The sequence below is a fragment of the Drosophila mauritiana genome, chromosome 2R (assembly GCF_004382145.1).
Source record: "Drosophila mauritiana strain mau12 chromosome 2R, ASM438214v1, whole genome shotgun sequence".
NCBI lineage: Eukaryota > Metazoa > Arthropoda > Insecta > Diptera > Drosophilidae > Drosophila > Drosophila mauritiana.
The window spans coordinates 11,920,789-11,931,832 of NC_046668.1; the positions used below are offsets into that span (position 1 = coordinate 11,920,789).

Genomic DNA, 11,044 nt, shown 5'->3' on the forward strand with positions numbered 1-11,044 from the left:
TTGCGATAACACTTAGCCCAGACTCAGCCCAATTTAACAGCAGTCTTGGTGTTCTCTGTTAGTTGCATTTTGCTCATAACTGTGCAGCTTATAACACAAATATTTAATATTGCTGAAATTTAAGTATGTCAACTTAATTATTTACTAGCTAGCACACGATAATTTGCTCTGTTATTGAAACAGCCACATTTACAGTTTCTTTTTAATAACCCGTTACAAGTCTATGACTATCGGCCACTTATCGATAACTCCACGACTTGCACTGAAAATCGCCCTTTCAGCCGCCAATTTAAATTCAAATGTATATATCATAGTTTATTAGATAAATCAGTTTGTTGCTTAAACTACGTCCTCAACTTAACATACCGTATGCAATGTTTCATTTGTGTATTCGCTTGTTAGTTAATATCTAAACCTTGTCAATTGCCTGCTTTATTGTTACGATTAGAATTTATGTTTAAATATGCGGCTACTACTGGTTCTGGGCCGGGAAATGCTCGCCAACGCCTGCAAATATGCTCAAAAAGTACAAAACTGTCGTGCGTCCAGCTGCTGGCCAATATAAATTGCGGCTTATGTAAACTATGGCCTATCAAAAGTTATTTTTGATGTGTTGTTTCCATGAGGCATCGTCGTCGTGTTTCTTAGTTTGGTGGATATTAGGAAAATGTATAAATGTATTTGCTTCGATATATAATATTTATATATAGATAAAAAAATAGGCTTAAAATGTTTCGTTTTAGCATTTTGTTGTTGTTTAAATTACTTTATATTGGCAACTCTCATTACATTTGTTAATGCATATAGTTATGTAGTTGAAAAACGCTCGAACGTGCAACTATTTCGCTTTGCTGATGACAAAAAAGGTTACACACAGCACACTCAACCAATTATATAAATAGTAGTAGTAATAATTTATAGCACAATATGATATAGCAGCAGTTTGAAACTTTTTACACATGTCACAAATGTTTTCTTCCCGTTTGCAAGATTCATTTTTCGTCAATGGAGTTTTTGTGGTTAGAAGACGGATTGCAAATTATAATTACTGACAATTTTCAACTTTAAAGCGAAGGGATAAAATTTCACATAATCAATTTACAGTCGCCGCAAAAGTTGCATGTGCAGCCGAGGCCTAATATCGTGTTCAATTTGCATTAAGAAGATACATATTTATTTATAGATGCGTGCATGTATGCATATAGTAACCAGCGATGCAAAAATTAATTTAATTTATGTGGTAGGCATTTACGATAATATAATATAAATTTTGTTTTAATTGTCTTCAGCTTTGAGACATTTAGGCAAAAGTTTTCTTTTCATAGTGAATTTGTTTTGTTTTCTATAAAACGTGTTAAGCATTAGGTTGGTTGGTTGGTAATTCGTTATCATATAATCATAATAATATAAGTGTTCACTCGCTGCGAAACGCACTCCTTCAAAACAGCAAAACATAAACTAAAGAGCACATGTAGGGCAATCCTCAACACTCGTTCAAAAGCACAGGACAGAACTTCTCTTTATCGAACTTAAATTATATATTTATATCAAAAATCCGCTTGTTTACAATAATAATAATAGTGCCATCTGGTATGTAGACATACTTGCATATGCCAATAGTTGCGGTCAAGATGCTAGCAGTGAGTTTCGTCCTCTGTGCGGAAGGATTGCAAAGGAAAACTCCGATCAAATGCCTTTTTCTTCGGCCGCAGCTATACATACACAAATAAATTTACATATCTAGTTTAAAGTGTCACTCAGTTGCTATTAAACGATTTCGTAATGTTATCGTAATGTAATGTTTTATCAAAAAACGTCAAAACGTAAAAAATGCATTCGGCTTAAAGGCTTAAACTTGTGTTGTATACGTTGTCTACAGAATTTATGTCCACGCTTCTTGTATATATAAATATTTAAAATTTGTGTTTCTTAGTTTCTTCTTGTTGTTATTTGCAATTGCTGATAATGCTGCCTAATCGTTATGGGTGTGTGTTGTGTTTTCCGCGTTTCCCGGAGAGGGTTGTGTGTGGCGTCCCTCCTTAGAAGTTATCTTATTATGAATGATATGGCGTCACATAAGTTGCTGGGAAGATGCCTTTCCTATTGCCGATCTCGCCGTTCCACCAGTTCTCATCGGAGCGATCTGTGACGGTGATGACATCGCCGCGTCTGAAGTCCAATTCCCCGGATTCCTGTGGCACAAAATCGTACAGCGCCTGCACGAGCATCTGCAATAAAGAAATCGGTCGGACATCATGAATCCAAATCTAATACTCTTGGCATCGCTGTTTGTTTATAGTTTAAATGGGTGGGCGGTGGAGGCGGCATCGTACGCAAGCATGACCTCAATGTGTTATGCGAAATTTGTATTTTTAAAACGAATCTGCATGTCTGCTGGGCAAACTCAACTCATCCGAATGGAATGGAATGGACGGCACACCCACCTCTTCAGGTATCATATCACGCAATTTGACATCCTGCGACCGGGACACGCTCGCCGTCCGATGATATTCGACCAGTTCGTTGAGGGAGTTGAACTTGACCACCCAGAGGAAGAATTTGCTTTGGGCATCGCGCAGAACCTTGAAATGCTGAACGCCATCGGGGCATCTGAAGGGGCAAAGAATTTCGATCATACATATGAAAGCTGATGCCATTGAAGCAACTCACTTGACTGATAAGGAGAAATCGCCGGGACTGGATTCGCTGATGCGTATCAAGAAGGCGCCTTCGTGCTTATTTGACAGCAGCTTCTCAGCGTCGGCGCGTGTGATGCGTCCGTAATACCAGCTACAATGGAAATGATCATTATTTGGTTCTCGATATGGGAATTTCGCACTCGACTTACTCGTGATTCTTCATTTCTATGTAATTACTGGGTATGAGGCCTTCCTTTCCATCCAGCTCCGCGCGATACCAATTTGAATCGTCTTCCATATTTAATATCTGTGTAAAAATAAGGGTTTTAGGTAATTTAGTTTAAATACAAAAATCAATGGGTTTGTAATGTATTTTTTATTCTATTCTTAATAATAACCTGATTCAGCTTCATATGGCTGAGATAATGTTAAGTAAGTTCTTTGGTTATTCAATGAAGCATCTGATTTTAATTGCCATTTCTCCAGCTTGAAACCAAAACCAGAAAACCAGATGCACAGTGAGTAATCCGATCCCCGAAAATTCGTTGTAAGAACCTGCCTCCGTTGTTTCCATTTGGAGGGCCACACCCCTTTAATCGCCCTCCCTCCAGACAATGTGGATCAATCGAGACATTCTTCCGCTTTGTTTATTGGCGACTGGCCCGATTCCCCAGTGATTCGATGAACAGTTTCCAATTGTTTGTTGATTGAGCGCTGTTCCAAAAACTGTGTCAGTGCGCAATCAGCGAAGATAGGCTTATGGTTTGGTATCTATTATCTCCCCTATTCTCATATCTTTTTCTTGCGAAACGCTAAAAATAGGCAAGCATTATGGCTGCGACATGTGATAAGAATGTTAAGTGAAACGGAGCACTCACTCGAATGGGCGAATTTCACTTTTGTCTATCTAATGGACTTTTTCCTAGCCCATTTCGCATGCCAATGACACAACAACAGGCTGCTGCCTACGTAATCGGCGACTACTTTTTATGATATCTTACGATTGACAGCCGAAATTGAAGATTGTCTATCTGCAAAGGTCTCGTCAATAGCTTGGCCACTGGGAATTCCCAGATTCGAAGGTGCTGAGTTGAGCTTTTATGAATGAATCTCGCAGCCTTCAGTTTTTGGAATCTGTTTGCTTTACCCAAGGAAATCGTTGCACAAATACCCAGGAAATGTGTTTATTGTGCAAAGGTCAGGATTGCGCCTTTTAGTTAAGTCTTAAGTAAAGCATACTCCTATCTTTATGTGTTTCCTCCATTTTTCCCTTGAGCAGTTCAGTGTTTATTTGGCAGCTTTGTTGTTTTCCAATATCGCTTGTTCGTCAAGTCGGAATAATGGAATGGCATTCAAATGAGTCACCCACAAAAAAACCCCTGCTGATACTGTGTAGTTGAGGGTTGGTTACTTTTCTGATGTTGCAACTTGTAATTACCCCAGGAATGTCTCATCGATAATTATACAAGTGACTAGCATACGAGGTTAATAACAAACATAGTACCTTAACCCACAGATCGATTTCTTGTTAATTAAAGATACAGATACATATGTATTTATGAGATATCCCATATTCGATTCGTATACTGCTGTTTCGCGTTTTTTGGTTACATTTTCGCACGTCGGAATGTGGCGGGGATTTGGGTGGTGTGGAGCTGGAGGTGGATGGGGTGTCAATGTCGTTTCCAGCTTATGTAAAACCCAATTATTGTGCTCACTGTTGGCTGTGGCAGTGGGATTTTGACCGCTCAGCTGGATCTGGCCGACTAATTGGCATAGCTCCATAGTTCTAATCCACCCCCCATAGCCGACGATCCCGCCCGCATCTGTCACCCACCCAGACATTGTTCATCGTATATTTTTATTTTATTTTTAGATTGTTTCATTCATTGAAAACAGCCGCCGAGAAATTCATTTCCACGGATTCGTCGTCTATTACAGAAAGTTTTCTCGCCGCTCAGCACTGGGAAAAACCAGAGGTTTTAGAAATGATATAAACTTAAATATGCTGAAATGTTTCCCAAATATTCCATGATCGTATGCATATTTATTTTCCCAACTGCTTAAGGAAGTGCACCATTTTTTTTTCAGTGCAGTCAATGTGCATGCCTGTTGGATAATGCATAAATATTTAGCGGCGCTCTCGGAAGGCAGGCACGTAGTGGCCATGATTGTTATTATCAATTGTTTATACTTGTATGCTTATGTAATTACTAGAGAAAAAATTCTATTGTCGTTTCGGAAATTCTACGCTGAAAAAGTGTCAAAGCGACACGAACGTTCACTTTTCGCTGTTTTCGCGACAAGCGAAAGTTGAGCACAGAATCCCCATTTCGTGTGTGTTTTCATATTGTTATGATAAAACGTGGCCACTTTTGGTGCCCACACAACACAACAAGGCCGTTAGAATCGGTGGCATGTTTCTGGGAAAATGAAGCTCCAAATATCCAAGAAATGCGCTGACCTGAAAACCAGTTTTCTGGAAGGAACGAAACCCAATGAAATGTTTGATGATTCACAACAGCGCTCCTCTCTCTATCGCCTCCTATGCCTGCTGTATGTTTGCTGGATTGGGGCATCTTTTCAGATAAGGCCATCGAAAAGTGACTAATCGCTGGCAAACAAACAAATGCGCTCGCAGTTCGAACAGATATGCGTACAGATAATGTACAGATGTATTTCTATTTCTCACTGCCTTTATCCCCCGCATCAATGGAGCGCAGAGAACTATGGGTTAAACGAACTATGACTATCAGTGCGGTTTGTTTACCCGTTGATAAGCCCGTGCAGCTGGACAGAGGGCTCATCTACGGCGTAGAAGCCCCTCTAATGGACGGGAGCAGCGCACACACTTGACCTTCGGGCGGCGATAAAGAAGCCTCTTCGGCGAGTCATTGACACCATCAATCAGCAGCAGCAACAAATGCTGCAAATGCAGCGGCGGCATATGGAAAAGAGGCGCAAAAAAAGAGGCAGAAAAAGGGAGAAAACCTGCCACGGGCCTGGGTTCCTGCTGTGACTAACCTACGACAAGGTAGACACACAGCAACGAAAATCAGCTTACAGCGCGCCCTGGCAACAAGAAACCGGAAAATTCGCCAGCCAAAACAAAGGGTTTGGCCTAGGACAGCCATCCAGCCAGCCAGCCATCGAGCTAGTGAGCCAACACAAACACAAACACCTGGAAGGAAGCAAGTCGGCGGCGGCGAAAAAGATCGAATCGCAGCCTGCCAGCAGCCTTTTCTTGGCCAGAAAGCCAGGGTATACAAGCAACCCGGGCAAGCATCGGATGTCCCCCACAAAGTTCCGCAAAGTCAAAGGGGGCATCGAATATATCAACACTACAAACTGTTGGAATTGTTTTTCTAAGCATTTGAAAAAAATGAATTTGAAATAGTATATAAATACTATAGGAAACCTAACAATAAATAAGTTCATTCAAGGAAACACATTGAAAAATGCTAGATTTGCTAAGTATAATATATTAATTCATATATGCATGTTTATAGCTTTAGAAACCCTATCTGCACATCATTTTTCAAACTTTGTAATGCTAATCAGAACTATTGCAGATTAAATGGGGTCAAAAATATGGTCTTGATAGATTTGTAGTGCAGTTGAGAAATGGGAAAACAAAATATTTCAGAAGGATTTTAACTGATAGTGGAATATATTTGACTGCATCTTTTGGTTCTAGTAAGAGTATTCGGGCTGCGGTGTCTCATGAGTCGTAATCCTTTCGTGTTGCCTTCTGCGAGTGCACCTTTTGAACCTCTTTAGCCAGCTTTTGCGACTGCTGTCTGTTTGGTCGCGATTTAGTAACAAAATCTGTCTGGGGATTGAACCTACGATGTGGGTTAAGGCAACGACCTGGACGGCGGCAGCTGCATCGGATTATGCATGCAGGACCTGCCACGCCCCCCTGCACCCTTACACCCTTACGCCCCCATTCAGCGCGAAGTCTATGAATAAATGCAGATATTATGATTTGAGGAGGGGAATTGATGATTTTGGAACCGCACTCACCTTTAGGATCTGAGTTTTGCGAAAACTCAGCTCGTCGTCAGCCGTCGCAGAGAAATCGTGTTTGGCAATCGCTTCCATTTTGCTGTGTTGTTTTGTGCGCAGTTAGAAAACGCTTTCGGAGTTTGTTTCAAATTCAGTTGCAATTGTAGTTTTGGATTTAGTTTTATCAGCCTTGATGCACCAAACACACGCACACACAGAGGCACAGACACACACACGCTCGTTCTCTGCTCTTGCTCTCTCACTCTCTTTGAATTTCTCTCTCACTCACTACTCAGTGCTGTGGAAATGAAAACGAAACGAGACGAATCCGCGATTAGTTAGCGCACATTATATAAACGATAAATCATGGATATTCGGCAGCGCGCTTTTCTCAGTTCGGTTAATAATAATATATCTTGTGCGAAGGCAAGGGAAGAAAGCGATTAAAAATACACCGACGACGACGACATTCCCAGGCGGAGCAGCAACAGAGAATGAACACAGACACGAGCCGCTCTCTTCACTGCGGCCAGTGTGTGGGTGTGTGTGCGTGAGTGAGCGTGGCAGCGTTGCCAGCAGCTTGCGATTTGGAATTTCGGGGAAAAGCAGGTACCGCAAAAGCAATTAAACGATGTTTGGCTATTACTTGTTGTTATGCGAAGTAATTTGCCTTAAATAATATGCAATGTGTCGCTTAGAACACAATTAACATTTGGCAATCTAGGGCGTGGGTGCTTGCTGTTGGCAATGCTGCCGCGGTGACGTTGTTGTTTGTTTTATTTTTTGTAACCCCAATAAACACACACACACTCGCACACGCGGCGCTTATATTTCTATATGCACAAGTAGCGGCGAACTATTTTCGAGTTTCTGGCATGTGCAAAGAGGCCGCCGGGCTTACAATTCCAAAGGGCTAGGGTGGCTGCAAGCTTAAGCGACACTAATTAGGCGCGGGAGCGGTTTGGCTAACATATTACTACTGCTAAATTTGTAATTCACTTTTATTTTCATAGCAGCGTGACCGTGGCGGGGTCGTTTTATTATGCCATGAAAATATACTGAACACAACACTGTGGGAGAGGCATACCACAGGGCGTTCGTAGTTTTCCTTCACCTGGTCACACCGCAAGACGCTTCGCCATTTTAAAAATCAAAACAGGAGACGCTTCGCCGGAAAAGTCAGCATTACGATTCAATTCCAACCGGACCCTTCAGCTTGACTCGCCCATCCGTCACAGCAGTCGCCATGCAGCGCCACAAGGAACTGTACAAGGAGCAATCGCTGGTTCTGAGCCCGCGCAATCACTGCCAGGAGAACAGGGATCGGTTGCATGCGGCGCGCGCCAAAAAACGGGACGATTGTTTTTACCAGAACCGCATCATCAGCGTGAGCCCGACGCCGGTCAAAACGAAGCAATTGGCGGCGGCCCAAGCTGCTCTGCCCCAGGAAAATGTGGCACCCAAACTGGAGATTCCGGAGCAGCTGGACACGAAGCCCGCAGAACAGCAGAAGGAATCCAACCCGAAGGTCTCCCGCCAGAAACTCTACTTACAACGCTACATGGAGTGGAAGACAGCCAAGACCAAAGAGCATAAGCAGCAAGACCAGAAACGTCGAGGCGCAGCCATCAATGTGCCGACCTTAAAACAATCAAAGGTCTTGCCTAAATCGCAAACATTTCGGGTTCCCGATAATCTAGCTTCTGCAAAGCAGAAGGAGGCAACTCACGGTTTCCAGCCTCCCAAGCGGTGTTCCCTCTACGTGATTGCCAATCCCACGGGCAAGGCCAAAGCCGCAGAACCGATTAAACCTTCAATACTCAAGCCAACGTCTGCAACTCCAAGTGCGGCCAAAGTGACAGCAGCAGCTCCTCCGTCATCCAATACCGTGGCTGCATCTTCTGCCTTGGTCAGGCATAAATCAGCTGCTTCTGTAACAAAAATAGTGCCTCCAAGTCGTCAAAACAACAATCCGGTTGCCTTGGCCAGGCAAAAAGCAGCTGCGCGACCCATTCCCAACACAACGAAGCAAACTATCAGTCTAAGGCAGCCTGCGGTTGAAGCGAAGAAGATCACTACCACCATACCCAGACCCACCCCAGCGACAGTCACGAAAGCGAAAACGCCAGGCATACGGCAACAGCCACCAGTGGTCAGCACAAAGCCCAGATTACCTGCGCCGCCGGCACCACGGACAGCTAGACTGCCCAATGTGTTGTCCCATCCGTTCGAGAAACCTTTGGGAAACAGGGCACCAGTGACACAACGGGCGAATGTCGTGAAACCACAGCCTATTCGTGGCGGAGGTGGTGCTGCGGCCAAGTTCAAGGACACAGCTGGAGCGACCAGCAAGGCAGCAAGCCACTCCATGCGAATGAAGGCCACCAAGACAAAGAGCCAGTACACAAGACTTCAGGACAATGTGCGAAAGCTTCCTCAGCTCAAAGCCGAGTTGCTGCAGGCAGCCACGCTAGACATACCGCCTCACACGCCGCTAGAGGATATCCACAATCCCTTCATCGACCAGGCCACATCAACGCAGTGCAAGTCGAACAATAGCAGCGGTCATCTAATGGAGGCGTTTGGCGACAGCATCCTGTTGAGCCCGGTGGCACCGGTCAAAGTTGAAGGAGAAAGTTCGGTCAAAAGGCAGTTGCTGCCGGTAGGTAAGAAAGAGACGTCCGGTCCGGTGGCAAAGAAAAAGTTCGACTTTACGCGTTACTCAGTGGCAAATTCGCCGGCGGAGGACTCGCTCATCTTGGATCCTCAGCAGACGACGGGTGAGTTTGGGATACGCATTTTCCAATCTCAAACTCAAGCTCACAATTTAATTTTAGTTACAGGAGACAATGGAGATTCCACATTGGTGCCAGAGGGTACGAAGACACCGCCTCGTCGCGAATCCAATGGAATGCCCAACTATCTCAGTCCGTTTGTTAGTGTCTCGCGGGGAAAGGTGAACTCGCGCTGTGAGAAGGAGAAACGCAATAGCTTCTACCTGTCCAATGAGGAATCGCCCTTGGAAGTTCGCCGTGCCATCGAATCGGTTCTGTACTTCCGACTGCAGCTGGAAAACGAGATCACGCGCCTCCAAGCGCTTTGCGCTGAATGGGAGACGTACAGCAAGGAGAATGAGGCACGGCTGCAGGAAACCGGCGGCATTGACATGATCAACGTGACCATCGGCCAAACACGTCTGCTGACCACCAAGAAGATGATGCAGTTCAGCGGCCTGATCGATCGTTGCGAGGCTGGAGCGACCGGCAAGAACCGTCAGACAAACGACGGCAGCGAGGATTCGAAACCGGTGCAGGCTGAGGATCTGGAGGGCTGGTGGGACATGCTGCGCCTGCAGAGCGAGAACGTGGACAAGCGCTTCGATAACCTGAAGCGTTGGAAGGCCAACGACTGGCTGGATCCGGATGCAGTGGCCGAGGAACCCAAACAGCCGAAGCCCAAGCCCAAGATTAGTCGCAACATGAAGATCAAATCAAAGGCCAAGCCCAGCAGCAATCTGCAGCAGTTCCTCCGCAAAGCCCATGCCAACATGAAGAAGACCAAGGTGGAGGAGCCGATCCTGGAGGATGGCCTGCCCTCCACGTCCACGCGCCAAAGTTCGCCGCGCGTAATCGTAGTTCGCAACCGCCGATCCTTTTCGCCCGCCCGCACAGTACTCCGCATGTCCACCGGCGAAGGACGTCAGTCGATTGCGCCGAATGCGCTCCTGAAATCAGCGATCCTTGCGGCCGCCGAGCAGAACGCTGCCAAGACGCCGCCGCCCAAGCCGCGCGCCTCCATCCTCAAGACGCCCGGCACCACGAAGCGCCAGAACCGTGGTGTGCTCTTCAGCGCCAAGAAGAGCGTACGGCGATTCCAGTTCACGTACGAGGAGGGAAACATTAGCAACGACGAGACGGTGGGCGCCGACAAGCTGGAGGACTGCGAGGAGGACATGTCGTTGGAGGCCTCCACGGAACGCAGATCCTTGGAGCAGAATCCCGGAAGGGATTCCAATCAGGAAAATGAAGGAACTCCTCGCATGTACACGCTGCGCAACCGGCGGGTTAACCTGCGTCCCTCCTCCGAGTTTATGTAGTGTTGTCTATTGTCAGCAATAGTACGTTGTGGAATTGTTTATACTTTTATACTTTCTTCTTAGTTTAATATTTTTTTGCGGATGCCATTAAGTGTTAATTCGTTAAGATGTTGAAAATTACATTTGGCGTTTTAAATGTTCGACGATTATGTTCTGTGAAAATGAAAGCTTATTTTATTTTTAATTATCTAACATACCTTGGTTTAAAAAATTAGCATAGTTGAAGGAATAAAAAAGAGAAGAATAAAGAAATTTGAAATGCTTTTCTTATTGAAAGGGGATCGAAATTTAATTCCACAAC

General features: G+C 44.8%; 2 protein-coding genes across 3 annotated transcripts; one reads left to right on the plus strand and one right to left on the minus strand.

Moving 5' to 3' along the window:
• Nucleotides 1-732: 732 nt before the first annotated feature.
• LOC117135671 (protein enhancer of sevenless 2B) lies at nucleotides 733-7,671 on the minus strand. The gene is made up of 6 exons (XM_033296065.1): nucleotides 7,549-7,671; nucleotides 6,666-6,945; nucleotides 2,849-2,946; nucleotides 2,671-2,790; nucleotides 2,445-2,610; nucleotides 733-2,228 (listed from the first exon to the last, which is right to left on the minus strand). The coding sequence occupies exons 2-6, from the start codon at nucleotides 6,741-6,743 to the stop codon at nucleotides 2,055-2,057; spliced, it is 636 nt and encodes a 211-aa protein (XP_033151956.1). The 5' UTR covers nucleotides 6,744-6,945; nucleotides 7,549-7,671; the 3' UTR covers nucleotides 733-2,054.
• Nucleotides 7,672-7,754: 83 nt separating this feature from the next.
• On the plus strand, nucleotides 7,755-10,883 carry LOC117135669 (guanylate kinase-associated protein mars). 2 transcript variants are annotated; one of them, XM_033296064.1, is made up of 2 exons: nucleotides 7,755-9,427; nucleotides 9,491-10,883. In XM_033296064.1, the coding sequence occupies exons 1-2, from the start codon at nucleotides 7,894-7,896 to the stop codon at nucleotides 10,741-10,743; spliced, it is 2,787 nt and encodes a 928-aa protein (XP_033151955.1). In that variant the 5' UTR covers nucleotides 7,755-7,893; the 3' UTR covers nucleotides 10,744-10,883. The 2 variants fall into 2 exon arrangements, with proteins under 2 accessions (XP_033151955.1, XP_033151954.1); XM_033296063.1 differs by having other exon boundaries at nucleotides 7,756-9,427; nucleotides 9,485-10,883.
• Nucleotides 10,884-11,044: the final 161 nt, after the last annotated feature.